At 34.9% G+C, this 27,827-nt stretch overlaps 3 protein-coding genes across 3 annotated transcripts; all 3 read right to left on the bottom strand.

Annotated features, from left to right (window-relative positions):
• Positions 1-1,433: 1,433 nt before the first annotated feature.
• Positions 1,434-5,821, bottom strand: LOC133304895 (uncharacterized). The gene is made up of 6 exons (XM_061504973.1): positions 5,165-5,821; positions 4,444-4,932; positions 3,239-3,388; positions 3,004-3,132; positions 2,465-2,901; positions 1,434-2,379 (listed from the first exon to the last, which is right to left on the bottom strand). The coding sequence occupies exons 1-6, from the start codon at positions 5,229-5,231 to the stop codon at positions 1,774-1,776; spliced, it is 1,878 nt and encodes a 625-aa protein (XP_061360957.1). The 5' UTR covers positions 5,232-5,821; the 3' UTR covers positions 1,434-1,773.
• A 4,161-nt stretch (positions 5,822-9,982) lies between these two features.
• Positions 9,983-14,458, bottom strand: LOC133304890 (beta-1,2-xylosyltransferase). The gene is made up of 3 exons (XM_061504966.1): positions 13,688-14,458; positions 12,636-12,785; positions 9,983-11,281 (listed from the first exon to the last, which is right to left on the bottom strand). Exons 1-3 carry the CDS (start codon positions 14,345-14,347, stop codon positions 10,559-10,561), a joined length of 1,533 nt encoding a protein of 510 aa, XP_061360950.1. The 5' UTR covers positions 14,348-14,458; the 3' UTR covers positions 9,983-10,558.
• A 1,961-nt stretch (positions 14,459-16,419) lies between these two features.
• LOC133304893 (pirin-like protein) lies at positions 16,420-19,203 on the bottom strand. Its single transcript, XM_061504971.1, has 6 exons — positions 19,017-19,203; positions 18,854-18,903; positions 18,720-18,758; positions 18,594-18,622; positions 17,876-18,042; positions 16,420-17,104 (listed from the first exon to the last, which is right to left on the bottom strand). Exons 1-6 carry the CDS (start codon positions 19,130-19,132, stop codon positions 16,600-16,602), a joined length of 906 nt encoding a protein of 301 aa, XP_061360955.1. The 5' UTR covers positions 19,133-19,203; the 3' UTR covers positions 16,420-16,599.
• Positions 19,204-27,827: the final 8,624 nt, after the last annotated feature.

Genomic DNA, 27,827 nt, shown 5'->3' with positions numbered 1-27,827 from the left:
TATGGATTATATGAATTGTTTATGAGGGAACCTTGAGCGAGGGATTTTTAAATCTCCATTTGTTCGGTTTACAGTCGTTACGCTATCCGATTTTTTTCTCCATCAAATGAAAAATAAATTAGAAGAAAGTTATACATTGATATATATCATGTGAAACAGATTAAAGAAAAGGAAAAAGTTAGCTCGTATTTTCGTAAGCTAATGTAAGTTTATATGTTAAGCCTTCGGCTGCTGCATGTTTTAGTATCATATGTATGTTAATTGAACCGGCTCGAGACGTGGATGTTACAATAGCCATTTGATATGTATTTTGATGTATTTTGGTGGACTTAGCCTATGCTCACTTTCCTTGGTATCTCATGTTGTTGGAGGGAGCCGAGGATTTGATCATAGTGTTTTGTATCTAAGTTCCATGATTATGTATTTAAATATTGGACATTGTGTAGTAATGTACCTTTTGCTTATATAATGGTAGGGCATGAATGCCTATTTGTATGATGGTGAATATTAACTTGAGTCTTAATGATAATGTGCATGAAATATGTAAGAATAAAATAGTGTCTTGTTGGTCAAGTTAAAAAGAAATGCATAATTGGTAATTGAAGGAAAGGTATTAAAGAATCCTAAGTTGATGTAAATGTTGTGGATAAAAGAGCACCTTAGTTTGTTGGGCTAGTGGTTATCATTTCATGTGTCAATTAGGTACAAAAGAGTGGGGAGGTGTTCCCTTGGTTTGTGCAAGAAATAAACAAGCCCAGTGCAATTTTTAGGTTGCTCGTTGGCCTCCTCGTTGGAGCGAGAGGTTCAGCGAGCCATTTAGACCTTTGACAGCGGCAAAACGTGATGCAGGGGAACTCTCGCTCACTCACTCGCTGGAGTGAGCTGGTGAGCGAAACAGAGCAATGGTCGCTCTTGAACTTGCTTGAGAGAGCAAGGGAGCCACAAGGCAGGGAAATTGAGGTTGAGCTACTGCTTTTACAATAGCCAAGAGAACAAATTGCTCGCTGCACTATTTGCTTGAGCGAGCAAGGCAGCGAGGGAGAAAAAAAATAAAAGCTCGCTAAGCTGCTCGCCCAAGCGAGGTGTCCAACGAGAATTGTATAACGCTCACTGAGCTGCTCGTCAGAGCGAGCTGATCAGTGAGCAACCCAGTTTTAAGAAAAATGATAATTAGGTGAGTGAGACCCTTGGGAACCTAATAGTGGTATCCCTTGGGACTAATTTGATATGTCTAAGCATGTTTTAGCTATTCCGCAACTTCACATAGTTACAAGCACTTGGTTGTTTGAATACGGTGTTGTTTTAAGGAACTTAACTATGTTTTAAAAAGAAAAAGTTGTAAACCCAGTACATGTCCATGTCCGAATACATAGCCAAAATCGATGATATTTGAAAAGAACCTTGAGATACACCACCCCAAAAGCTAGCTCACAGGGTGGGAGTTCTCAAAGCCACAATGCAACAAGCCCAGCCTACCTGTGCTAAGAAATTCCACAAGAGAAAGTGGAGGGCGGCGAGGAGGCTCTGATACCATGAAAAGAACATTGGAATACACCACTCCAAAAGCTAGCTCAAAGGGTGGGAGTGCCCAAGGCCTTATAAACTCTACATTAGTTGCTCATACAACCAATGTGGGACTATATATCTCAACAATATTTTATTATCAAATAACTACATGGTATACGTTTACCCACAAATAAATAAATAAAACTATATGATCTTTGTTTTCTTTGCTTTGTCTTGTTTTTCAGGTGCTGGGACAACACAAAAGCCTTACCAAAGACTCTGAGGATGATATATGCGAGATCCATAAGTTGATATGATCATTTGTATGAACAAGGGAAGTTGAAGCCTTGCAAATAGAGCAACTGGGACACAAGCCAGAAGAGCAATTGGAATTGACACCCATTTTAGTCTCTCCCTTAGAACCAAAGAGAGAGCTGCACCAAATGCTATCATTGTAGTTACTATAGCAAGGAACAAAGAAGCCAGTCCTAATATTAATCTTTCTGGTAATGTCTTGAGAAAATCTTCTTCAGCATAGCGTGCGGTTAGGATTGATAAAAACATCAAAAGAGAAGCCATAGAGGAAAATAAAGCAAATGCATCTGACACAACAAACACCATGAATGTGTGGTCCTGCAAGAATATTGGAATTCCTTTGTCCTGGTTGTTACCTCCAGGTACAGTGAGAACAGAAGCAAACACAACTGTAGCAATAAGAGTTGCTACTAACATACAAGAGTTTGATGTATCCTTCATCCATTTCTCCCCTTCCTCAAGCAATGTCTTGTGCTCTTCCCTGAACAATTGCCAAGGTGTTTTACCATCTTTGTTTTTAATTTCTTTATGGAGAGGGTGGTCCAATTTCTCTACTTCCTGTTAGACACTATGCCATGTTATCAATATCTATATAGAATTGAACTTCAAAATTACAGGAAGGTGATTATAAGATTACACAAACCTTAAACCACTGTAACTCTTTTTGCATTTGAAATGCTGCACCAGAAATTGGTGCCAGCTTATGAGAATCAGACCTTGCTGCTAGATGTGACGTAGTGTTTTGTGATTCATCTAAGGTTGAGACCAGAAGGTTGCAAATTATCGGCATCTTGCACAGAAGACTTAAAACCTTTTCTTGCCGATTCTTGATGGCAATTTGAGCTACATAACCTTCATTTGGCATGTGAATCCAAACCAAATCAGGAAAAAAGTGGAAACATATCCTTAAAATTTCAACTATGCCAGCTGTTGTGGCATTGAAAATAATGTCTGCACTCACAAAAGACTGCCAAAATTCAGAGTCGTTCATGGTTGAAACTTGTGAGCAAACAAACTCTACCAATCTCACAGCAGATACGTGCCTCAACTTTGCATCTCTGACTAGCTTTATGCTAGGAACTGCAAATGAAGTTTCTTTTTAATTGAAAAATAAAGAAAAGGAGAAGCTAAGAGAATATGACATCTTGAGGATCTCTAGAAATGTGTTTCAGTACAACATACCAAGATTCTGAATCGCATTCCATATTGTACCTCCAAAATAAGATTGGTGATGGCTTGACTCACCATACGAATCTTTCAAATCTCCTCTTAGCTGACTTGGTGGTAAATAATCAAGTTCCACTGGAACACCTTATATAATTGAAGAGGAGGAATGGTAAATTTCAATGAGGCAGAAGAGTATTACAATCAAGCATTGTAGTAGAAAAAGAAGTATCCCTAAGAAAAGGGTACTTACAATGGTAAATGCATCTACCCCAAAACCCAAGCTTATTTCCACTTTGGAAGTCTGAGGACAATTTTGACAAAACATTAAGTATAATGCCTCCATTTGAATCAGAAATAATGGCCAAGTTAGGGAAGCGCTGGAGAAGATACATGGTTATATCTGTGCTTGGGAGAATCAAAAAGAAAGTTATTAGTGGATATAAAGAACAGGGTAGAAACATGTGAATACTAATGTGTTTTATGTGCTTAGTTATTAAAGTAGCATATATATTCTTAAGTTGCAAGAAACAGAACATATGTATGGATGTTTAAATAGTTTCATAACCTTGCACATTATTACTCTGGCTTTTCATTATACTAGATATATAAAATTGTAGTGCTGAAATCCTGAAACTACAACTAATCATATCAAAGATTGGAAGAATAGCCGTATACTCTAGTTAAATTCCATATATATTGAGATCGTTACTCATTTTTGTTCTATGCACCAGCCATATCATACTGATTCCATAAACAAACATGGAAGTTCGTCTGCAAGACAAGTACCTTCTGATTTAATGAGTTATTCAGTGGAATGAATTATACTGCATTGATGCATCACTAACAGTGATATCTGTTAATGCCGGCAATCAATATCATTAGAGTAATTGTCAAGAGATATCATAAAACAATTCACGTGCCTTTTATCCAATAGCTTAAGCTTTGAGGAGAATTGGATATGTAACATGGCATCTAAGCCTAAGATCAATTGGTCTAGAGTTCGACCTTGCCACCCCCATTCTTCAAATAAAAATAAAATAAAGTCCAACTTAAGCTCAAGATAACCAAAAAAAGAAAAAAACGAAAATGGGTGTATTATCCATGCTTGAAATTCGAAAGGTTCTCGTATGAGAAGACGTGTCAAGAGATATCATAAAACCATTCATGTTCCTTCACCCAATGGCTTAAGCTTTTAGAAGAGTTGGTTACGTGTGAGTAATTATTGCATCAACTTAATTTTCTTCCTTTATAAGAATTGATGACTCGAATGTTGTCAACCATAGTTTAAGATCAAGAGTTTAACCTGTTAGACACTCTACTTTCCATCACACTCTTCATAGATAGAGCTATGAAGCCACAAAGATTTTAAATTACAATCATTCTATCTCACGGATAAGAAATCCTGAAAACACATATAACATATAATATACTTATTCAGAATAGCATTTAAATTACCATGAAATCCTGCAGCAGTAAGCAAAGCCACAAGTTCACGAGCAGAAGGACCCGAGAATGGACAGCCAGGTCTCTCATCTGTAGTATTCAAGACAAGGCACCACACCATCTCTTTACATCTGGTAGAGGTAATACTATAGATGAGAGGTGTGAATCCTTTGAAATCAGTAAGTTGTGTGAGAGAAGGATTTTTAGCAACCAATGCCTTGGCAGTCTTTGTGCTTTCACCTAATGCAACATAGTGCAGGCAAGTGCAACCCATCAAGTCCAGCTCTCCAAGTACATGTGCAGGCATAAGTTGCACCAACTTCTCAACAATTTGCCACTGTCCTCCTAAAGCAGCAACATGCAGTGCAGTCCTGCCAAGTATGGTGACCTTTGCTGTCAATGCACTTGGGTCATTATCAAGGAAGGCCTTTGTAGATTCCCAATCACCTTTTAATATTGCTATGTGCAGGGGTTGGTAGTAATTGTGGTTAAATCCCCTAGCTTTTGGCAATAATAGTAACACTATGAGTTCTAATGGAAACAGGAAAATATAATGGCTATAGCCTATAAGACTACACAACATTTCCTTGCAGAACAGCAGTTATTATCAATGTGTTCTCAGTCTAAATGTCAACTATGAATGCTGTCGTCTGAATCAAATATGCATATTATGAAGTACATTTGAATATATATATATATATATAGAGAGAGAGAGAGAGAGCAAATTACATACCGAACTCAGTAGCAGCAGCCTTGACATCATTGAAAGACATCACTGGACTTGATCCTGCAGATGCCATTTCTACTGCAAAATTTGTCTTGGTTTTGCAAGCCGAAACCTGCTTCAATAATGATTAATCAGCAACTTGCAGAAGGTGAATGGAAACCTGCATTAACAGAATCATTTGCCTCTTGCAGATATAAATGCTGGAGATGCTTTCCGTGTAGACAACGCAAAGTTGAAACTCTTCTTTTGCCAGCTACAAGTGCAATAGTTTGCAAAATCCTATTCTTGAATGTGGAAAAAACAGAAGAACAAGCTTAGGAGAACAAGTTATACTTCAAGCTGCAGTTCATAATGTATTCTTTCATCTTCTTTTTCTTCATCTTTAACATTTGTTTATGTATTATTCTTTGTTCACTATTGAATAAAATATTAATGAATAGGTTAAAGGTAAGGAACATGTACCTTTTCTTTTTGTTTTTTTACAGACTTGGAAAGCACAGAAAGTGCTGTGCTGTTGATTCTCATTTCCACTTTCTCCTGCTATGTGACCATTTGATTCTCTTTTATAGGAAAAAGTAAAAGCTATATACGTGTTATATTCATTGTTACACTTCATTTTCTTCCTCATGAAGTTTTCAAGTTTGTCTTTTTTAAATTAAAACAAAAAACTCCGCACACCGCTATTTTCTATTTTCAAATTGAATACTAGTCTAGTGTTATTTTTAACACCATAGGACTTTATGCATACAATGTATGACACATAGAATATGACTTTATGTTTTAATTAATAATTATATGAATAGTATAGTATTTTCATTCTTATTCTTATTTTCAAGGTTTCTCGAAGAAAATAATGAAATTGAATAATGGAATCTTATTAATTGAAAAAAAACTAAACAATCCCTCATCTTTTTTTTATTCTTAGTAAACATTGTCCTCATATATGAACTTTTTTAAAAAGAATGAATTAAAATGATCATTTTAATTTTTTATTTGTTTTTGCAAATATTTTACAACTCAGTTTTAAATTAAAAAACGAATATTTTCTTCTTTTCCCAAAGGTGTCATCATCCGTTTAAATGAGACTAATCCCTTTTATGACATAGACCATTCAACTCCAACAGTTTATGACGAAGCAAATTGAATAAACTAGCCCCCCAAAAATCAGAAGAGAAAAGTGCAACTGCAAACATTCAAGTGTTGGGATATGACCACTTCATATAGACTTCACTTGCTCCATTACTAACCAATATCAAACTTCATCACACTTAAATATTGTAGCACTAAGTTATGGTTGCTAGCAATAAGCATTTATTCTTGATTCTTTTAGGAATCAAAATGAGTACAAAGGAGGAAGAATGAAAAGGGAACAAATACTCTCATCTGATATGTCATCAAGTGATAAAAAAAAATGCATTAAATAAAGATATAAGAAAATAATAACTATTGATTAGTATCAAAAGCTTTAGGAACCTCTCTCCTATTTCTTAAACCCGAAGTCACTCAATGTCTCCTTGAGCAAATCATTGCGAGCCGTGTTACGAGCTTGCTGTGGGGGCATGCTTAGGGCTTTCTGTGGTGGTGTGCTTCGGGCTTGCTGTGGGTAAGGGGAAACGTAACCATACTTCTTTAGCAATCTCTCTCTAACCATCTCATCACGAGCCATGGTTCGAGCCTGTTGGGGACCAATATTGACAAAAGAAAGATGCGCCCCAACGGCTAAAATGGAAGCACCAGAGAGGAAGCATGCAATGGTCATGGCCAGTTTCTTGGGTGTTGAGGGGAAACACACCACCATTTGTTCAACCACCTGTCACATAAAATCACCGTTCAGCAATGCATACTTGTTGCAGTAAGACTGTAATTTGCAGCGTGTAAAGAACCTTCGGATACACCACCCCAAAAGCTAGCTCAAAGGGTGGGAGTGCCCAAGGCCTTTGCACAGGCCCAATTTTTGATTTACCTTTTTGTGCTTTTTATTTTAATTCCACTTTAAAGTGGGAGGCCGTGAAAATTGAACTCGTGAACTTATGGTCACTCAAGCTTTGATACCATGTAAAGAACCTTGGGATACACCACCCCAAAAGTTAGCTCAAAGGGTGGGAGTGCCCAAGACCTTATAAAGGCCACATTAGTTGCCCACATAATCAATGTGGGACTATATATTTCAACAGTGTGATTCAGTGCCCATAAACTCTAACACATTCTAGAGTCTAGACTTTATACACAAACCCATTAAAAATGTGTAGTTTGTTTTAAATTTTCAATCTTTTAATCAACAATTATAAAAATTGTACCTATTTTTCATTTTAAAGATTTTTAAATAGCACAAGAATTTGGTGTTGATGGCATATGACTTGAAGGTCACAAGTAAAATTTATGTAATTAGTCTCTTGCCTACTATAAATCCCTTATAAAATCTTATGTAGAGCCAGAGCTTTATTGGACAATGTTATCCCATTTTAAAAGGGGAAAAATGTTTCTTGTGCTGCATTACGCAATACACGAAAAAGTGTGGATGGACTCGCTAAAGAGAAGAAAAAGAAAGAAAAAAATGGATACCATCCATTTTTTGTGTGTGCATGAGACAAAATTGTGCAACATAAAAAACATATTTCCCTTTTAAAAGACATAAGGAAGAAAACATGATGGTAATTTTGTAATTATAAATGAAAAAGATACAAAATGATTATACTCTTAGCATACATCTTTAGATGCCATTTTATCAAACACTTGGGTGCATTAACACATTGTGTTATCCAAGGTGACATACTCAATTTACAAATACAAAAACAAGACCTCTTATGTACTGCATAGCTTTATAGTTTATAGCATCATGTTATCCATTTTGTTAAAAATACAAGAAAGAAAACACTGGTAATTTTGTAATTATAAATGAGAAAGAAAAAAACTACAAAATGAAAATAGAAACGCATCCTCTTGATATGCATCTAGAAGGCATTTTATCAAACATGTGGGGTGCATTTGAAATCAATGGAAAGGAAGCATAATAATGGTAGACAAAGGAACGAAGAATTGAGCAGAAGCAACAACTAAAGCAGAGGCGAATCGGAAAGTGGCTCCACTAGAAATTAAGATGTTTGGGTTTGAACGTACCTTTGACTTTGAGCGTTGCGTTTATTAGATATAGATATGAGAATTCAAATATGCAATGGCGTTTGTGGTTCCTCAAAACTGACTCTGTTTTGGCCTCTGGTTCTCAATAATAATCACCTTTCCCTTCTGTTTAGGCTGCTCTCGTTTGACTTGAATTTTAGTTAAAATAACATCTAAAGAATTAATCTTGAAATGATTGATGTTGGAGAATTGATTTACATTAAAAGATTCCGGTAACTTTATATAAAATTATCCCAATCAACTCTTAAAATTATCATTAAACAATTAAGGATATTTTAGTAAAATTTATAATTTATAAAAGAAAAAAAGTATTTCCCCCGTCAACGTAGATAAAGTTATCTCAGTGAGCTCAAAACGATGTCGTTTTGAGTTATGAGATTAAAAATTTATAATGACAAAGACTAATATAACTCTGCAATATATTAGAATTATAAAAGCACCTTGATTTCCGTCCTAAAACAACGTCGTTTTAGGTTCATCGGAGATAATTTTATCTCCCGGAGAAATCCTTTATCCTTTATAAAAATATAAAATTTTCAAAATATTTTGATTTTGCTACATTGTTAAAACGTTATAGAAAATAATTTTATTTGATATATAGAAAAAAAAATCAGTTGTTGATGTTGATTACAGAAAAAGTACTTTCCCCAAAAAAAATTTAAAAACCTATTTAGCATATTTGTTTTTGTTTCAATAATGTAAAATAAAAGTGCATTCATATATACAATTATCAAAGAGAGTATAATTTTTTTTATAATGAATTCAACTCCGGAAATCACATAAACATAAATGGTTATTTTAGTATTTAAAAGTAGCGTTATAAATGAGACAATCGACTTATTATTGGCCTACCAACCTATATCAAGCCAACTCTAACATAACATATCCAGTAAAATAAAATAGATTGCCATAAGCAAAAAGAAAGAGACTGTGTAATTCACTATTTCAGCTATTTTTGAAAAAACTAAAAATATGTTCAAATAAGCAAACATATCATGATTTAAAAAAGTCCATTTAGAAAATAAGTTGTAGGCCTATTTGCAAGGCTTTTGGTTTATATCTTATTATTTATTTCAATTAAAATAAAATAAATATTTAAATAATTTTATTTAATAAAATAATATTATTTAATTTAATTTTCTAATTCTTGAAAAGTATAAAAGACTTGATAGGTTTAAATAAGCTAATAAACATAAACTAAATCTAAAATATAGATTAAACAACACCTATAACTTAACTTGCACGAAACTAAAATATCAAGATAGACAAAAAATATATTACACGAATCTAAGCTATTTAGACCGAAATCTTGCCTCCCCTGGCCCCATTTACCTCACTAGTTAGAAGCATTTACTTTCACTACTTTCAGAATTTATTTATCTCTAACACAAGTCTTTTAGATTCCACAACACTTGCACTCGAATTTAAACAGTGAAACATGACTGACGCACTTTTTCTACCTGTTTACCAAACGTTCACTTTTTTCATACATTCTTTTGGTGCTTTATAGTCCTGCAAGTGATTCATTTAAGAAGTGTTTTGTTATCTTTTGGTCTTGGGAGACAGGCTAAAGAATAAGCATTTATTATCTTAAAATCTAAACAACATTCAATATTTTTTACTTTAAGTAATTAAGATAATGTAATAAATGCTTTTAAACATGTACTGTAATGGCACACATAAACAAAACCCTAATCAAATTTCGACATTAGTCTTTCCAGTAATATTGTGCCAGCAGAAGTTTAATGCACTTAAAAATGCAATTTGTATGGTTTACCTCAATTTTAAGTAACAGTATCTGAATCAAAATGATTCCGAGAAAAAGAATGAGCAAATGGAATCACCTATTGTACAACATAACCGTGTGAGGAAGAATCAATATACAAGCAAAAACCTCACATCTGTATATACTTGGGGACATGGAACAAGTGAAGGAAACAAAATGGTGCTGCAAGATGCCAAATACCACGCCAGGTACTAACAACAATCCAGTTCACTCATAGCACTGATTCTGCAACCTTCTTCAGTTGAACAAGGGCATCACAGAATTATTGAGTTAAATTCAGCTTAAAGAAGTTATGCTATTTCTACTCCAACAATAAATCAGCAACTGTGTCACTTTCAGCAACCAAAATGGCTGGCAATTGAAGGCAAAAGATTGCGCGCCACGGATGAGATGTGAATCATAAAGATAGAAAATCATCTTTTATTTCCACTACTCAAGCTCAGATATCAGCAGTTTCAAGCTCAAACGCAAAACATTCAACACCCTATGCTTTTCATTATGTTGACAAGCTCGTTGATCACAGTTCCAGGATCAGCATGTGATCCATCAAGGTTGATTGCATGATACTCCAACCCTTTCCAACGGGCAATGTATGCAAAATGTGGGCGTCTGAATTGGCTGCTAATAATCTCCAGAATCACAGTTTTAGGTAATGCAGATACTATGTGAGTAAGACCAGCACCATGGGCACCAATGATAACCGATGCGTCTTGAATGGCTCGTACCTGCTCCTTCATAGACATGTGTGCAAACAATCCATTAACAAGGTTAACTTTACACCCTTTATAACTAGATGCCCAGCTCTTCAAGGACTCAAAGACATCTTGCTCATTGCTTAGTCTTGATTCAACTTTACCACCATGGCGTGGATGAGCTAAATAATCTTCACGGCGAACAAAAAGGACATTATGTCCAGTGACATGTTTTCCAACATGGTGTAAGTTTAAAGGTAGCTCAAATGCTGCCCTGACCATTTCTCCAAACTCAGAAAGGCGTGCAGTTTTGTAATTATCAGGCTTTTGCCAAAGTTTTTGTGCAGAAGCTCCATCACAATTTATATCTTCTGTTAGTCCTCTAAACAGTGCAGTCTCATATCCCAAAGGTGAGAGAATAGCATGGCGAAAACAAACTGTACCACTGAAGTTTTTAGCATATCTGAGACTCGAGAATAACGCTTTCCATGTCTCTTCAAGAGGAGTCTGAAAATTTTTGTAAGGAAACTAATAAATTAACAAAGAATCCCTGCCAATTTCCTTATTTGATGAGAAGGCAAACAAAACTAACCAATAAGTAAAAGACAGTACACGTATGTTCGTATAATTTATGTAGAACGACCGAAGAAAAACAAAACATACGCAACATGATTAACTTGCAAATTTAACAGGAATCATATCAGCAGACCATGAATTCTTGAAGTGATTGTGTGACACATACCAAAAACGATGAATATTACAAGTTCTATATGGATGGCAAGGAATTAATAACTTTATTGCTTAAACTTCATATATACAAAAATAGCTACCTTAACAAACTGTCATTTAGTAGTAAAGGGGAAATGAGCCACATATGTACTCATGCTAGCATAAAATCATGATACTTTAATGAATAAATACCCTTTTTGGTCCCTAACAAAAAACACGGTCCCCACTTTAGTCCCTTACAAAAATAAATTAGTCAGTTAGTCCCTAACAAATTCAAAGTGGACCCATTTAGTTGAAATCGTGATCTCTCACAAATTCAAAAAAGACCCATATTAGTCCCTCAAAAGGACTAAAATGGGTCCACTTTGAATTTGTTAGGGACTAACTGACTAATTTATTTTTGTAAGGGACTAAAATGGGGACTGTGTTTTTTGTTAGGGAGCAAAAAGGGTATTTACTCTACTTTAATATTATATGAGATTAAGAAACTAATCTAGCATAAAATCTACTATAATAGGGTCTCTTAAAACAGTTACACAGAAAAGTTGAAACACTAGTGTCCAACCAAAAGCTCATGATAATCATGTTGTACCAATAAAATGCTAAACAAATAATAACAAAAAACCACATATCACAAATCACATTGATCACAAAGGCAAAATCCAGCCTATTATTGATTCTTTTCTTTGATCAGGATATTTTGCTTGGTCCAATTGGTTCCTTTTATGGAAGGGAGCCCAAACCATCCAGAAGCATACCAAGTTACCAACCCCAACAACTATTTATTAATTTCATAATGAGGTTAATAAGTTACTCACATAGTTAACAACAACCTCCTCTTTTTTTTTTTTTTTTTTTGGTAAACAACAACCTCTTCTTTAACTCTTCATCTCAATGGTCCTTACAATTTCTGTATCTCAAAACCATACTTTTTGCCTCAATTTTTTTGGTTGCTCAGTCAGTAGCTAATGAAAAAAAAAATTGGTTTGGAGAAGACATATATGGAAACAGAGCGTCAAAAATGCTGCAAGCTTTCAACTTCTAATATTTTCATAGGACAAAAGCATGTAAACCAACAGCATTATAACATTGAAATTTAATGAAACAAATTAATAAAACTGATCATGCATACCGTACAGTGGCCATCTACAAAGACCAAATGAGGTCGATTAGGCAGGTTAGTGACTCTAGAAGAAACATATGCACTGTACCAATCTGTAACAGTGTGAAAAAGATTAGCATATTCAAACCGTGTCACCAAAAGTGTTGGTTCCTCAATCCACTGCAAGTAGAAACCCTCATGTCAGAAGCACATCAAAGCAGAAGTTGTACAACTGAAGAAAGTAATAATAAATTATATCAAGGGGAGGAAGCAATTGTGAAAATTAAAAACTAAAATAAAGGGAAAGCATACAAGGAAAGAAAAGCTTTATCACTTGAATCTTTCATGCATATGCATCATAAAAGAGAATGATGGCATCTCTAAAGGTGTGTCTTTGCCTCCGAACTTGTTATTGAATAAAACTATGTTTATGTCTTTATGGCCTCACTTTGATGTTCTGTCTATGGCTGCTTCAAGAAATTGCTGTCTTTAATAAGCAAAGAGATTGGGCAGCCATTGCTGCATTATTAGTTTGCTCGATCTCTTTATTGTATATAGGTTTTCCTGTTTTGGAGGATTTCTCATCCTCCACTAGTTGCACATCACTCTAAAAAATCATTAACTTTTTTTTTATCAAACAACTAATTGTACTTAACCATTGCATTAAACCCTCCCTCCCCAACTTGATCAGTAAAAACCAAAAGATATTAATACCCCTCTTAATAAGAAACATACTTATTGAATATGAAAACAGATTCAGACAAGATAACAATGATTACCACACTCCCACAATAAATCTGATTCAGAATCATCGAAACGAGGAAAACCAACATCCAAATTTAGAAACTTCACAACAATTTCCATCCAATCCAAGCGCTAACCATAAACACCCAGATCATAATTCAGAAACAAAAAGACATTAAAAGAAAAAAAGAAAAAAAAGATTCAAACTTTTTCCCCTAACCTCATCAGATCAAAGTCCAAAATTAGAAAGGCACTAACCATAAACACCCATATGATCAAAGTCAAAAAAACAGAACCAAAAAAATTAAAATGAAATGGTCCAAACTTTTTCCCCTAACCTCATCACAAACAAAGTCCTTCCCTCCAACGATCCGAATCTTACTAATCAAATCACGCATTGTATGCCTCATAACCTCACCTCGAGGCACATACAAATCCAAGAACTCACTATCCACAAGCATCTTCTCCTCTCTCCCTACACCAAACCCTTCACCTCCATCAACCTCAAACGCACCGTTTTGAAACGAAGGTAGTTCCTCCTCTTCCCTTCTCCCAATAACCTCCACCAAAGTCTCACCACCCTTCGCCATCTCTATCCTCTCCGGCACCATGCGAACCCTTTCCCCTTCGCATATCGAGCTCCGGAGAGTCTCGCTGTGCCAGCACCGGAACCACCCTGCTCCGCCGCCGGAGGAGAGGATATCGAGGCGGCGCGTGAACCCGTTTCCGAAATAGCCCTCGCAAGAGCGGCGAGTGGCGGAGGTGGTGATTTGGGACCATGGAAGGTAAGAGGGTAGGTCAGGCCATGGTTTTGAGAAGTGGGTTTGGTGTGTTTCACCAAAGGGTCGTCGTAAAGTTTTGTGTGTGAGAAAGTGTGAAGAAGAAGGTTTGGTGGAGGAAGAGGAATGGTGATAGGTGAAGTAGAGAAAGAGAGAGAGGGAGTTAACGGCGAAGAGGAACACGAGGATCTTCACCAGCAAGGTGATTCTTTTGTTCATTTCTTCTCTCTCTCTCTCTCTAGTGACGACAGAGTCGTAGGGTTGGAATGGAAGTAGAAACAAGTAGGTACATGCTTCTCTCTCCCCTTTGTTTTCTCAATATTTTGACCTTTGATTATATTATTCTTTTGTTGTTGTTCATAGATTTTCTGCAAGACATTGTTGCATTGTTGTTATATGTTCAGAATGTAACTTCCTTAGCATATGTTACATATCAGTTATTGATTCGAGGAATTGTTATACAGGTTTAATAAGAGTTATGTTGTAGGAAAAGTGATTGTGTTATGTTATAGAGATTCGTTTTGCGTGCCAGAATTTTATTTTATTTTTTGGTTTCAAAAATTGTGGGTCCCACAAAATATTGTGTGTAGGAAAGTTGTTGTGGTCATGTTAAATTATAGATACAAAACCCTTGTTATATTTGAATGTTTTATAATATTTATAATAAACAGTGTTTATTTTAGAAGTTAAGATTTAAACTCAATACTAGTTATTGAGAAGAATTTAAACACATTGATTAAAGACAAAAAGAAAAAGAAAAATTAATGTGTAAGCATGTAAATCGATAACTATAACACTAGTCATCATAAATCTAAATTATTCATGTACTCTTCTACCCAATAATAATAATTCATGCACTCTTAATGTCATGGATATTACCGCTACTATGTAGGACTATCAATTTTTTTTTTATTCAGTTAAGTCAGCTTGTATTGATCTATCATTATGTTTTCTCAAAACTTATAAAATCTACTTTGTAGTTAAAAAGTTTGGAAAAGTGTGTGTCATTTCAAAAACATAAATTTGTGTCATTTTAAGTAAGAGAAAGAGAGTGAACAAAAAAAAAAAAAGGTATGGATCTCACCTCTTTGTAAGAGTAAAATGATATAAGTTATGTCATTTAAGAAGACAAATATTTTTCCTTAAAAAATTTAGTACATGAATTTAAAAGATAATTAGAGATGAGGGTGGTATTTTGAACAGGGAAACACTAATAATATACTTTTTTATCTTTTATAATATTTTTATTATTCGATTAAATCTCATGGTAGTTCTATTAATAAAAATATGAATTAATTATTACATTGTCTTAATTAGTTATAGAAAAATATTAAATATTTTTTTATCTTAATTTTGTTACTAGTTGCCTAAGGTACACTAGAGGTGGCAAAGCGGGCTGCCCGCCCCGTCTCTCCCCAGCCCGCCAAAAAGCGAGTTGGTCCGCCCCGCCCCATCCAGTTTGGGCGGGCGTGGCGGGCTGCCGCCAAGCCCGCGACATTTTACACTAAAAATTAAAAAAAAAATCAGTCCAGGCGAGCTGGCGAGCTTGACATGCAGCGGGTTTGAGAAACTCAGCCCGCCCCACCCCGTTTGACGGGCGGGGCAGGCCGGCTCGGCAGACTCGGCCCATTTTGCCAGCTCTAAGGTACACCCCAATAGATCCGTTATCATAATTTATAAATTAAGAGTTCCAATTGAAAATCATTATTAAAACAACTCCATTCATGTATCTTTCTTTCATTGCACTTAGCACTCTTTTAAATTGGAGATGTTTTACCTTTTATTTCCCAAACATGTTTTTCCCATAGAGGTTTGTTAGGTTGACCCATCACGTCCAATTTCGGTGAGGTATCATCATCATAAATAAAATCTGCAGAGATATTAGCATTTGCCATGTCCTATGCTAAATTGAGATTATTCCTTTTCAAATGCTTTTATGTAAATTTAAATTATTGACATTACAAAAACTCTTCAATTACCCAATTCAAGTTTATGTGTCCACCACTTAGAGCTATCTCTTACAAGATTGTTCCTTTTCAAATGCGTTTCGAATTTTAAAGTGAATTTGAGTAAGCAAAAGTTATTATTTTATAACGTAAGTCATAGTTATCTTCCACATTCATAACATTTTTAATGTTATAACTAATGTGACACACATTAAATGATATACAACAAAAAAAAAAGTTCTATGCCTTAAATGAATGATGAGTTGATGACATAAATATTCACCAATGAAAACCTCGGGGAATTTTAAGTTGACTCAACTTGAACTATAGAATAACATGCTTCATTGTTAGAAATTGGAATGGGACATCTTCCCTGTCCTAAACCCCTTTTTTAATTTAAAAAACTGAAAATTCTTCATCTAATTCATTAATTTCAAGTTACGTTATATGAGGGATTGCAACATTTGTTTCTCCTCATTCCTTAATTTGCAAATCAACTAATGAGTAATGCCTGATAAAATCAAATCAAAAATCAAGGCTAATTGCACTTTCAGATCTCCAATGTCTTGCTTTCTCAAATCCATTAGCAAAATTCTCAAAATCATCAATGGTTTGGTCAATCTCTTCTTGAGTGTTCATCACAAAGGGTCCAAATTGCATCACAGGTTCTCCCAGAGGTTCCCCTCCAACCAAAATGAACCTAAGGATATTACAAGATTTGTTCCATGCCTCTAAGCCATCCCCAATACCAAGAAGAAGGATATGGTGAGAGTTTGCAGGCTGAGATTCCAGGTTTCCAAAGACACCCTCTCCTTCCAAGACATAAACAAAAGCATTCCAAGATTTTGGTATAGGTTGTTGAATGTGAGCACCAGGTTTAAGAGAGAAGTCCAAGTACATAGTTGGTGTCCTTGTGTATATTGGAGACTTTATCCCTAGAGCTTCCCCAGCTATAATTCTAACCTTGATACCATCTTCCTCAGCTTCTTCTATGTCCTTACTCAACACTTCTTGATACCTTGGTTCAATCCTGGTATAGGAGTACAAAAGAAAGGTTAAAACAAAGTTTAGCTTATAAATTATGAAACTAATTTAAAATTTGGCATAAAAATCAAGCTCAATAATGATGTCTTATATTGCATAACAAGTACTTCCAAGAAACTAGAGTGAAAAAGTTGACTCTTATCTATATTGGGTCACTCATAACCTGGCAAAATTTGAAACTAGCAGTGGCATCTTGTTGCCCTTCTTATTGAAGGAACCATCATCACCATGGGATATGGGTGAGAGGCACTTATGCTGGCCATTTTAGACCGTTATCTACACTTGCATCATGTTGTGCTCTATTCAAAAGCACTTGTGGGAAAATGGTCCATGATGGCACAGGGAATCATGGGATAAAGTGGCATGTGAAAGTAAGCAATAAGGAATATATTAATTCCAAAAGTTAAAAATAGATTTGACTTCTTTTTCTTTGTAAAGTGAGGAACTCCATTTTGTGTCATTGATAGTAAGCATTATCCAAATTAAACCATCCTCCAAAAGAGATAATGATGATGGCCAATGACGCAATAAATATGTCACTAATCCTAGGACCAAGGCTAAGGTTCTCAATATTTGAGTATTTGACAAAAACAGAAAAACCTAAAAGTACTTCCTAATGGTTACAGTAATACTCTTATTGGGGCATCATTATATTCAAATCTTGTGAAAGATACACTAGTTCAGATTTATTGAAACATAATAATGTCCAGATCAAAATACAATGAGCAAAATAGAAGAAAAGGATATATCCACTAACATTTTATATTTGGAAGACAGGTTGATCCACAGCTGAAGACCCTTTTGGCTTCCTTGAGCTGCAGGCATTTCTGAGTGAACTATTCCTCTCCCTGCAGTCATCCACTGCAAGTCACCAGCTTCTATTGTTCCCTTATGTCCTTCAAAATCTTCATGCGTTATAGCTCCCTGAATGATACAAACAATTGTACTCAGACAAGAAATATATGTACAGGTCCTTGTTTTATATATATATTATGTATGACATGTATGTACAGGCACATGTGACTTCATAACACCTACACAACTTTAGGTTCAAGTTGGTAGTTGCTTAGTTGGTATTCTAGAAACAAAATATCAACATGTGGGGTCATTCTTGCCCTTTTGCTTATATAACCAGCTATTATGTGTAATTTTTTAATGGTTGTGTCTGAATGTTAATAATTAAAATAGCTGATTTGGCAACCGGACATTAATATTTTATTTGTTGCCATAGCACCAGCACGAATGTGTGAGCTGATATCTGCCTAACTTCAATCAGAAAGTCAAATATTTAGTTTCATTTTATATTTCATTAGGTAACTCTGTCGATTTCCCTCTATATTGGCTATTAGTCCATTAAAATATGTTTCCAACTTTAACAAAGATTGCAACAAAAGTGAAATAAGTAACTAACTAAAAAAGATTTCTCTAGTAGCATGGGGAGAAGCCTATGAATTGAGACATTCAATTTGCTCTACCTGCAACATGTATGTGACCGTCTCAAAGCCTGTTAATAGAAAACATCACAAGGAAAGAGAATGGAGTCATATTTCTGAAGAACAAACGGAAATGACACACACACAAAAAAAGGCCAATTTGCAAACCTCTATGAGGGTGATCAGGGAAGCCAGAAGGAGCAGTAACTGCAGAGTTTCAAAATTTCATATTCTTAGGAAAAACAAAAAAAACAAAATACACACTTCCCCCTTGAAACAGAACAAAATACAGAGATGCATACCTGAGAATTCATCCAAGACAAGGAAAGGATCAAAGTACTTGAGCTCAAACCTGATCAAACCCACATAATATATCAATTGAAAAAACTCAACCTTGCAATGAGTTTCAACTTGCAATGCAAAATAAAAAACGGGTTTGAAAGAAAATTTTCCATTCTATCTAACCTTCCTATGCTTCTTCTAACAACAGCCCCAACACCTTCATGTTGGGGTCTAGCCAAGAATTTCCTAGCTACAAGACGAGGCTCTTTCACATGAGTGCTAACTGTTCTCTCTGACATTTTGTAGGAAAACAAGAATTTTATCGATTGCTGAAAATGTGAGGAACAAAAGAAAGGTGGTTGAATGTATATATAGGAAGTTTCAGGAGAGAGAGAGTTACCCTTTTGGAAGGTCAAGCTATGAAGGGAGGTTTTGGGTTCCTTGAACACAAGGAACTTTTTAGCATTATTTTGTGTTTTTTTTTTTTTTTAGTAAAATCGTTTATTGTCTTTCTATGAACGTCAGCATGACGCGGTGATGATGTCATGTGCAGTTCAAGGGTTTGCCATCTCAGCCATTACGTGACTGCCACGTGGAGTTAGGTTCGGAAATGAAAGAAGAACCAAAAAATATTCTCTGTTTGCGAAAAAAAAATCGTAGGCAGAATTTATGGCTTTATGGGATTGAGCATCGCTAGGCATGCTTATTGCGTGTGAACTATATTCTCCCATTCTAGATACTTTTTAAGTTATTTTGTCTTTTTCTTTTGTTTTAAAAGATATATTTTAGGGTTTGACGTTTTTGATAATATAAGAGATAAAATTATTTCCAATACATATACAAAAATATGTGAGATCAACATGAGGTTTTGGAAAGAAAAGAGAGAGAAAAAAATATGGGTTTCTTACAATTTTTTTTTTTGTGTAAGATTTTATTTTATCTCCTATAATATTATAGACATAAAACCTTGTATTTTAATAGGAAAAGTTTTATCATACTTTGATTTTGCATCACTCAATCAAATTAATTTAATTGATAAATTGGTGAATAAATTTTAAAAAAAAAATTATAAAAATGTTTTGCATCACTTAACCAAATTTGCTCCCACGATTTATTTTTAAATGTCCTTTTTAGTAATTTTATATATGAAAAATGCTTTTTAATTTTAACATCCAAATAATATATTTAGTTAAAAGTGTTTTTCATATACTACATCCAAATGCAAATAATTTTAGCTTTTGAAAAAAAGTCCTTCTAAAATAAGCAAGGTATAAAAAATTATTTTTTTAAAGAAGCACCCATAACAATTAAAAAAACAATTATTAAACTCGATTCGACCAGGCTGCGCTGACCTGGTGTGTTGAACCATAAGTCATAAAGACTATGTTTATTAAGTTTTAATGATAACAGAACACATACAAAGGTCCAATATAACTCAACAAGGATGCCCTTAAAACAACGCAAGGCAACAAGTTCTAAATGGCACAAGAAGCCTATAACAAAGTGCAAAGTTGAAGAGAATACTCGAATTGGCAAAGTCAAAGTTCAAGTCAAATCAAGTATTAGAAGGCTCAAACTATGAAGATAAAAACTACTCCAAAAAACCAATCCCCATTAAAATCAACAAGCGAGTGTGGAGTGGAGAAAATTCTTGTACGCAGCCTTACCCTTGCATAATTGCAAAGAGGCTGTTTCTTGAATTCAAACCCATGACCTTTCAGTCATGAAGGAACAGTTTTACCACTGCTCCAGGTCGTCCTCTTTCAAACTATGAAGACTTATGTACTTACTGTTTATATAGTTCATTTAGAGTCATAGAACTTATAGGAATGAGCCTATTGAGCTTTAACTTGAAAATTACATAAATAGACCATAAACTCATATAGGTGACTCATATTCACTTTGATCATGCATACAAGGTCACACACACTTCTAGAGTTGTTATATAAGTGTGAAACATGAGCATACATATATTAGAAGTCACTTAGAATCATTTAGAAGCTATGAAGCACCGTCACTTCTGACGTGTCGTGTCCGACACGCACCGACACTTTGACACTTTCTGACACTCCAATACTTGTTGCAAAGACTCAAAAAAAGTTCAAAGATTACGCTGCGCTGCATTTTGAGTTCCAACTATTAGATTCGTTAGATTACGATTACAATTTTATTGAGTTTAATATAAATATTTGGGATATCTTATGCTTCTTTACAAAAATGATGGGTACTATAAGTTTAACTTTATTTTTTTGTTAAATTATTGAATACTAAATATAATATACATTACATAAATTAAAAATATTATATAATATCAAAACGTGTCCTAACATGTGGAAATTTAACATTTTTTAGAATTAACGTGTCGGAGTGTCGTGTCGTATCCCGTGTCCCGTGTCGGTGTGTGCAACATAGTTTAGAAGTCATTGGAAGTCATATAGATGCATTTGAATTCGAAAAATCAGTAGTTTGTTGGCATCTGCATAAAAGTAATGAATACTTTTTCAAAAGTAATCAAATACTTTTTGGATTAAAGAAGTATTCGAATACCTGATGAACAGTAATCGAATACTTTCTAGGTTTGAAGAAGTATTCTAATACTTCCCGAAAAGTAATCAAATACTTGCTTTCAGAAGTGACTTATGACTTAAGTAATTCAAAATTTTAGATGTCCAATGACTATAAAAGGCTATTAACTCTATTGGGCACATATAAATACATATATACTCGGGTTCATAACATAAGAGTTAACATTGAAATCGCAAGAACACAGAGAATTAAGAATTAAACCCCTATTGGCCTACTTTTGTACATCTTTGAGAAAAAAACTCAATTACTCTCTTGTTTCTCAATCTTTTTTTTTTTTTTTATCTTTTTGATTGTATTGGACGTGGAGGGACTACTATACATCTGCTTGGCAAGAGTGAATTGCTTAATTGATTTTGGTGATTTGGAGAGACCCTATAGGTGATAGTTTAAGAGTGATCAATGGTGTTCATCATAGACTTGTAAAAAACTCTTTGTAAATCGATTTTTCTGGCACTAGTTGGAAGCTAGAATATAGTGAAACGGATCGACCTCAGTCTACACGTGGCTCTCAAGTGGTTGGAGAGTGAACCATGATATATGCCGGTGTGATTTTTCCTTACCCTATCTCTTTTGATTTTAATCAATTGAATTTCGTTTTGACTCTTTGTATATGTTGTATTGAATCTGTTTGAGGGTTGAGAATTATTACTTTTCTGTTTTAATTCATTCTTGAATGATTACTTGAAGAGAGTTGCCATAAACAATGAAATTTCTATATTTTCCCTTCCAATTTGAATTTGTTGTTATTGCCTCTGAATTTATGTTATTATAATTATTTTAATTCTATTTTGTGTTGGGAATAAGGTTTATAATCTGCAAATTTGTTTTGGTTGAAGTTGTGTTTAAAAGTATTAAATTTTGAATTGTTTCTTGAATTAGAAGTTACACACAATTCACCCCCTTTTGTGTGATTGATTAAGCCATCTTTTCTTTTCACGGTGAACCGGTGACCTAACCGATTCGAGTTAGCCAATGGAATGGTCATGCAACAGACCCGATGAGAACCGATTTGACTCGGCCAATTTTTATCAAAATCGGTGACCCGATTGATTTTCGTTAACCCGGTTGGGTTATGCACATTCTTTTTTTAAATACAGTGAAACAACGTCATTTTTTAAGCAATGACCAAATGCAAAATCTGTAAGTTGCAGTGCACCTTTTTCAATTCACAAATACATATAAGAATCACACTAAAAGCAAAACACGATTAAACATTTAAAGTTAAGAAAAATGAAATTGAAATGAAAACCCTATGTAAGTTGGATTGAAATTTTAAAGCATAAAAGACACAGGGGAGAGCTAATTTAAAATTTGAAAAGAGATATTAATTTTTTTTAATATTGACCCTATGGATAATTATTCTTCTTTTTTGGTAATTAGGGAGGGTCTAAGCTCAAAAAAATGAAATATAAAGATGCAAGAATTCTATAGTAATGAAAAGCAAGTAAATCCCTATCTTATAGACTGATCATTTGAGGAGGAAGTTGGTAGATGATGACGATATCATTTTTCATGCCAAGGCCTTGTTTTGCAAACCAATTATCTTTACATTTGTTGCTTGACATAATTTTGAATAATTCTGGATAGACATAATTATGCATTTTTCTAGAGAACATAGAAGTCACTATAAAGGAATTGAGTATAGAATATATATGTATATATATATATATATATATATATATATATATATATACATATATATATATATATAGGGTCAGGATCATTTTACACCAGTGTAAGTTACACTCTCAATCTTGTCCGTTAATCTCACTTATATCTAAGGGCTCTAATTTTTTAGTAACGTGAGTCATTGGATACAAGTGGATCAATGGTCAAGATTGAGTGTGAGATTTCTAACTCTTACACCGGTATAAGAATATCATGCCCCATATATATATATATATATATATATATATATATATATATATATATATATATATATATATATATATATCCAATCAGTAACTTACTGGTTGAACCAGTGACCTACTAACATGATATCTCAACCGAGTCGATGACCGATTCGAGTTTAATAACATCACTGAGAGTATAACATCTCTGGATTCTCATTGACAAATAACCAATTCAACCCCATTAATTAAACGTTAAAAACCACACATATACTATTTTGTTTTTTTCTTCCTTTGCTTATCATCACACTCTTCTTAATACAATGATGCCAAATGGATTTTTTGAGTGGACAATTGATAATAGAAATATTATGTTGACTTTTGCATTTGATATAGTTAAATTACCTAGGCATTATGTATCCCTCGTGAGAATGTAAGGGATGGTTTGGTTTTAAATTAAGTTTCAACGTTCCTTTCGTGGGGTATGGCTCTATATATCTAAGCACGGTTAGGTATATATATTAAACATTTATTGAATGAGACACTAGCATTATTGGCTTCATTTGGCTAGTGATCACTTAGCTGAATGAGAATATCACAGTTGCTGATATGATGACCAATTTGGCTAACTTTGATGATTGGGATATAAACCCTTTTGTTAACCCTCCTCAGGAGTGTGTTGATCTTGTTAAGAGGGATATGATGGGGTTGCTACCCCCGTATGGTCCGTAGTGTTTTTTTTTGGGTAAACATCCGTAGTGTTTTTTAGTTTGCCTGTTGGTTATCTTTCCTGTAATTTCCAAATATATATATATATATATATATATATATATATATATATATATATATATATATATCCAATGTCTCACATTACTAAAAAATTTGAGCGCTTAGATATAAGTGAGATCAATGGACAAGATTAAGAGTGTAACTTACACTGGTGTAAAATGATCCTGGCCTATATATATATATATATATATATATATATATATATATATATATATATCACAAAAATGTTTGATTGGTGCATGAAATTAATCTTGCATAATTAAGAAAACTAGAAATGAATGTTTATGTTTAGTTAGTTATAACGTGAACAGTAATATATTTCAAACTCAGCCATTATTTATTTGTGGTTGGCAACAACAATATTTTAGTTGCGATTATCCTTTCTAACATGTTTAGTTAGTTTTTTTTTTTTTTCTTGTTCTCTACTTCACATAACATAAAAGCATGAAAAACCACGTACAATATATATAACCACCCATTTATTGCTATATCAAACCACTCATTCAAATATAAAAATTCAACCACTACAAGATTATATATGCAGAATTGGTTGACAAAAAGTAATTACATCATCAAGGCATTGTTTCAAACTACCTCAACAAGTTAACAGCGTGTATTTTAAAGCCAAATGTATGGTATGCGGCGTATGCCATTAAATAAGGTCATTAAATATTAATTATGTTAATGAAATTATTAAGATTTATATGATATTTTTTATCTAGGAATCCACACGATATGATTGAAAATCGATTTCGGAGGATGTCTACCTTGGCCAAATATACATACCCACTTCTCTTCGCGAATTAGGCTCTAAGGCTCAACGATTTTTTTTCTCTCTCCCTCTTTTCCCCCCCGGAAGAAAGCACTAGAATGTGTTTAGAAATGTCTGTATCTTTGGAGTCAACTTTATCCACCTCCTCCTCCATCGACCCATGATAAAAAAATATCTATAGAAAATAGGAAAAAAAAATATGTAATTAATTATGCCTGTGCCTTTTATTTTTATTTTAATAAGTAAATCAATTTAATTCCGTTTGAGCACAATCGGATCATATTGGGAGCAACTTTCCAAATATTATTTTCTCTATTCAATTTATCGCTTCACGACAAGTCCAATTCGAGGCGGATTGTAAGGACGTAATTAGGGGGGATAGAGAAAGGGGATTTGAAAGGAAAAAGAGGAATTGAGAGAGAGGAAGATAAGACTTTTGCCAAATAACTCATGCCATTGAGTGATTGATTTTTCATATTTAAAGGAATTGCAAATCCTAATCTAGAATTCAAATTGCTGAAAGGTAGGAACGTATCATCCTAAAAATAAGCATTAACAACTAAGTCCTAAAAATAAGTACTGGAATAACAACTTTCTCTAATAAAGCAATTGCTATTTTATTGAAACTAAATTAAATGCTACTAATGGTTGGGCCTGTCATGTGACATAGTCCATTAGACGTGTTGGGGCTTGCCGTTGACGTCTTGGCCTATCTGTGGTGGGCTGATCTGCTACATCCCCTTGGCCATCTAAATTATCCATGTCCTCATGGATGGAGATATTTTGTGATCCGCTAGCATTCAATGTGAGTTGCACGTCTGGATGTGAGTCAGCCTTAGCTACTGTCCGTTGGGTAGTGTGCATTGGAACGACAGTGGGCAGTGGAGCGGCAGTGTCATTATGATTGAGTGGTGTCATAATGTCATGGGATGTTGCGTTTGATGAACGCGTTGGAGATGTATTGGAAACCCCGTCAGTCACATTGGATACATCGTCTCCAAACATTGATCTCTCCTCTTCCCAAGTGGAGTCTTCTGGAGTGGAGTCTGACCATTGCACAAGAACCTCCTTGATTTTTTTTGCTCTTCTCCATATTTCTCGGTCGCCAAGTATGGCCACTGCCTGGTGTAGTGGTTTGTTGTCCCTCGTTTGTGTTGGTAACTGGTGGACTTTGTACGGCGTTGCTGAGACGAAGGGTCGGAGGAGGGAAACGTGGAACACTGGGTGAATCTTGGAGGAGTCAGGGAGTTTTAATTTGTACGCAACCGGTCCGAGCTTCTGTAATACCTCAAATGGTCCATAATATCGCAGCGAGAGTTTTTGCGTACTCCGTTTCCGCAATGATATTTGACGGTATGGCTGTAACTTCAGTAACACTAGATCTCCTTCTTTAAACTCCCATGCCTTTCTTTTCTTGTCACTGTAAGCTTTCATGGATGCTTGAGCAGTGTTTAAGTTTTGTTTCAAACTTGTCATTATTTTGTTTCTTCTGGACAGATCTGTGTCGATTGCTTCCAAGTTGCTCGTTCCGAGACAGTACGTTAACAGATTCGGAGGAGGAATACCAAACGTTACTTCAAACGGTGTGAATCCTGTGGATCTGTTGAATGATGTATTGAAATGAAACTCTGCAAAGCTTAAGATCCTGGACCATGTAATATAAAAGGAATTGTGAAATCCGGAAGTATTAAAATAGGTGCTGTAGTAAGTAGTTCTTTCAACTTGTCGAAAGCATAGTCTTCCTTTGTACCCCAATTAAATCCCGCCTTGGAAGTTAGATCACTTAGAGGAGCAACTATTGAAGCAAAATTCTTGATGAAACGTCTGTAGTAACCAGCTAAACCTAGGAACGCGCGTACTTGGGTCACAGTTGTAGGTTTAGTCCAATTTGTAATTGAACTAATTTTTTCTGGATCAGGGGCCAGTCCTTTCCCTGAAATGATGTGACCTAAAAACTGGATTGTATCTTTGGCAAACATGCATTTAGATTTTTTTGCAAAGAATGAATGTTCACGTAGAGTAGATAGTACGGACATTAGGTGATTTTGGTGGTCCTTTAGGTTCCTGCTGTAGATCAAGATATCATCAAAGAATATAACTACAAATTTCCTTAAGAAAGATGAGAATACCTCGTTCATAGTAGCCTGGAAAGTAGATGGTGCATTTGACAATTCAAAAGGCATAACCAGAAATTCGTAGTGGCCCTGATGTGTTCTGAACGCAGTTTTATGAATGTCATTGCTATCCATTAAAATCTGATGGTACCCCGAACGTAAATCCAGTTTTGAAAAAACTGAGGCACCATGTAATTCATCAAGCAGTTCATCAATAGTAGGTATTGGGAATTTATCCTGTACTGTTATTGCATTTAGAGCACTGTAGTCCATACAAAAACACCAAGTACCATCTTTCTTTTTTACCAACAATACTGGGGAGCTATAGGCTGAATGACTTGGCCGTATGATTCCTTCTTTGAGCATCTCAGAGACCAACCTTTCAATTTCATTCTTTTGGTAATGTGGGTATCGGTAGGGACGCACCTGAATTGGTTTGGTATTAGGGAGGAGGTGTATGTGGTGGTTTGTTGGACGATGTGGTGGGAGATGGGTTGGGGTGTTGAAGACGTCAGTGTAACGGTCAAGAATTGGGGATATGGATTGTGGGACAGGAAGTGAATGGTCGTTGTTGGGTTGGTGTGGGGTGACTGACAAGCACATTAGGTATGCTTGTATGGGTTCATTGGCAATTAGTTTGTTTAGTTGGGAGTTGGTTATGGCTGAAGGAGCGAAGGTAGTGTTTCCGTGAAGAGTAAGGGATTGTGAGTGATGGGTAAAGGTCATGGTCAATTGTTGGTAGTCTGTGGTCACTAGTCCCAATGTTGATAACCATTGCACCCCGAGTACGACATCCGCGCCTTGTAGGTCCAAAACGAAGAGATCAATTTCAAAGGTATGTTGTTTATGTAGCGTAATGCGTACCTTGGTGCACATTCCTTTA

Source organism: Gastrolobium bilobum, unplaced genomic scaffold (assembly GCF_033153095.1).
Source record: "Gastrolobium bilobum isolate Gb01-03AN ecotype WA unplaced genomic scaffold, APGP_CSIRO_Gbil_v1 utg35275, whole genome shotgun sequence".
In the NCBI taxonomy this organism is placed as follows: Eukaryota; Viridiplantae; Streptophyta; class Magnoliopsida; order Fabales; family Fabaceae; genus Gastrolobium; species Gastrolobium bilobum.
This window is presented reverse-complemented; position numbering and strand designations above follow the sequence as displayed.

What these genes read in the sequence shown, in the direction of transcription:
- LOC133304895 (XM_061504973.1), bottom strand. Translation starts at nt 5,231, where the DNA reads ATGGCATCTGCAGGATCAAGTCCAGTGATGTCTTTCAATGATGTCAAG. An exon ending in GAATGCGATTCAGAATCTTG is followed by an intron (nt 2,902 to 3,003) that starts GTATGTTGTACT and finishes CTTCATTTGCAG; the next exon opens with TTCCTAGCATAAAGCTAGTC. An exon ending in AAGAGTTACAGTGGTTTAAG is followed by an intron (nt 2,380 to 2,464) that starts GTTTGTGTAATC and finishes AGTGTCTAACAG; the next exon opens with GAAGTAGAGAAATTGGACCA.
- LOC133304890 (XM_061504966.1), bottom strand. Translation starts at nt 14,347, where the DNA reads ATGAACAAAAGAATCACCTTGCTGGTGAAGATCCTCGTGTTCCTCTTC. An exon ending in AGGACTTTGTTTGTGATGAG is followed by an intron (nt 12,786 to 13,687) that starts GTTAGGGGAAAA and finishes TTCTACTTGCAG; the next exon opens with TGGATTGAGGAACCAACACT. An exon ending in TTGTAGATGGCCACTGTACG is followed by an intron (nt 11,282 to 12,635) that starts GTATGCATGATC and finishes AAAAATTTTCAG; the next exon opens with ACTCCTCTTGAAGAGACATG.
- LOC133304893 (XM_061504971.1), bottom strand. Translation starts at nt 19,132, where the DNA reads ATGTCAGAGAGAACAGTTAGCACTCATGTGAAAGAGCCTCGTCTTGTA. An exon ending in GTTAGAAGAAGCATAGGAAG is followed by an intron (nt 18,904 to 19,016) that starts GTTAGATAGAAT and finishes GGGTTTGATCAG; the next exon opens with GTTTGAGCTCAAGTACTTTG. An exon ending in CTGTCTTCCAAATATAAAAT is followed by an intron (nt 17,105 to 17,875) that starts GTTAGTGGATAT and finishes CTCCTATACCAG; the next exon opens with GATTGAACCAAGGTATCAAG.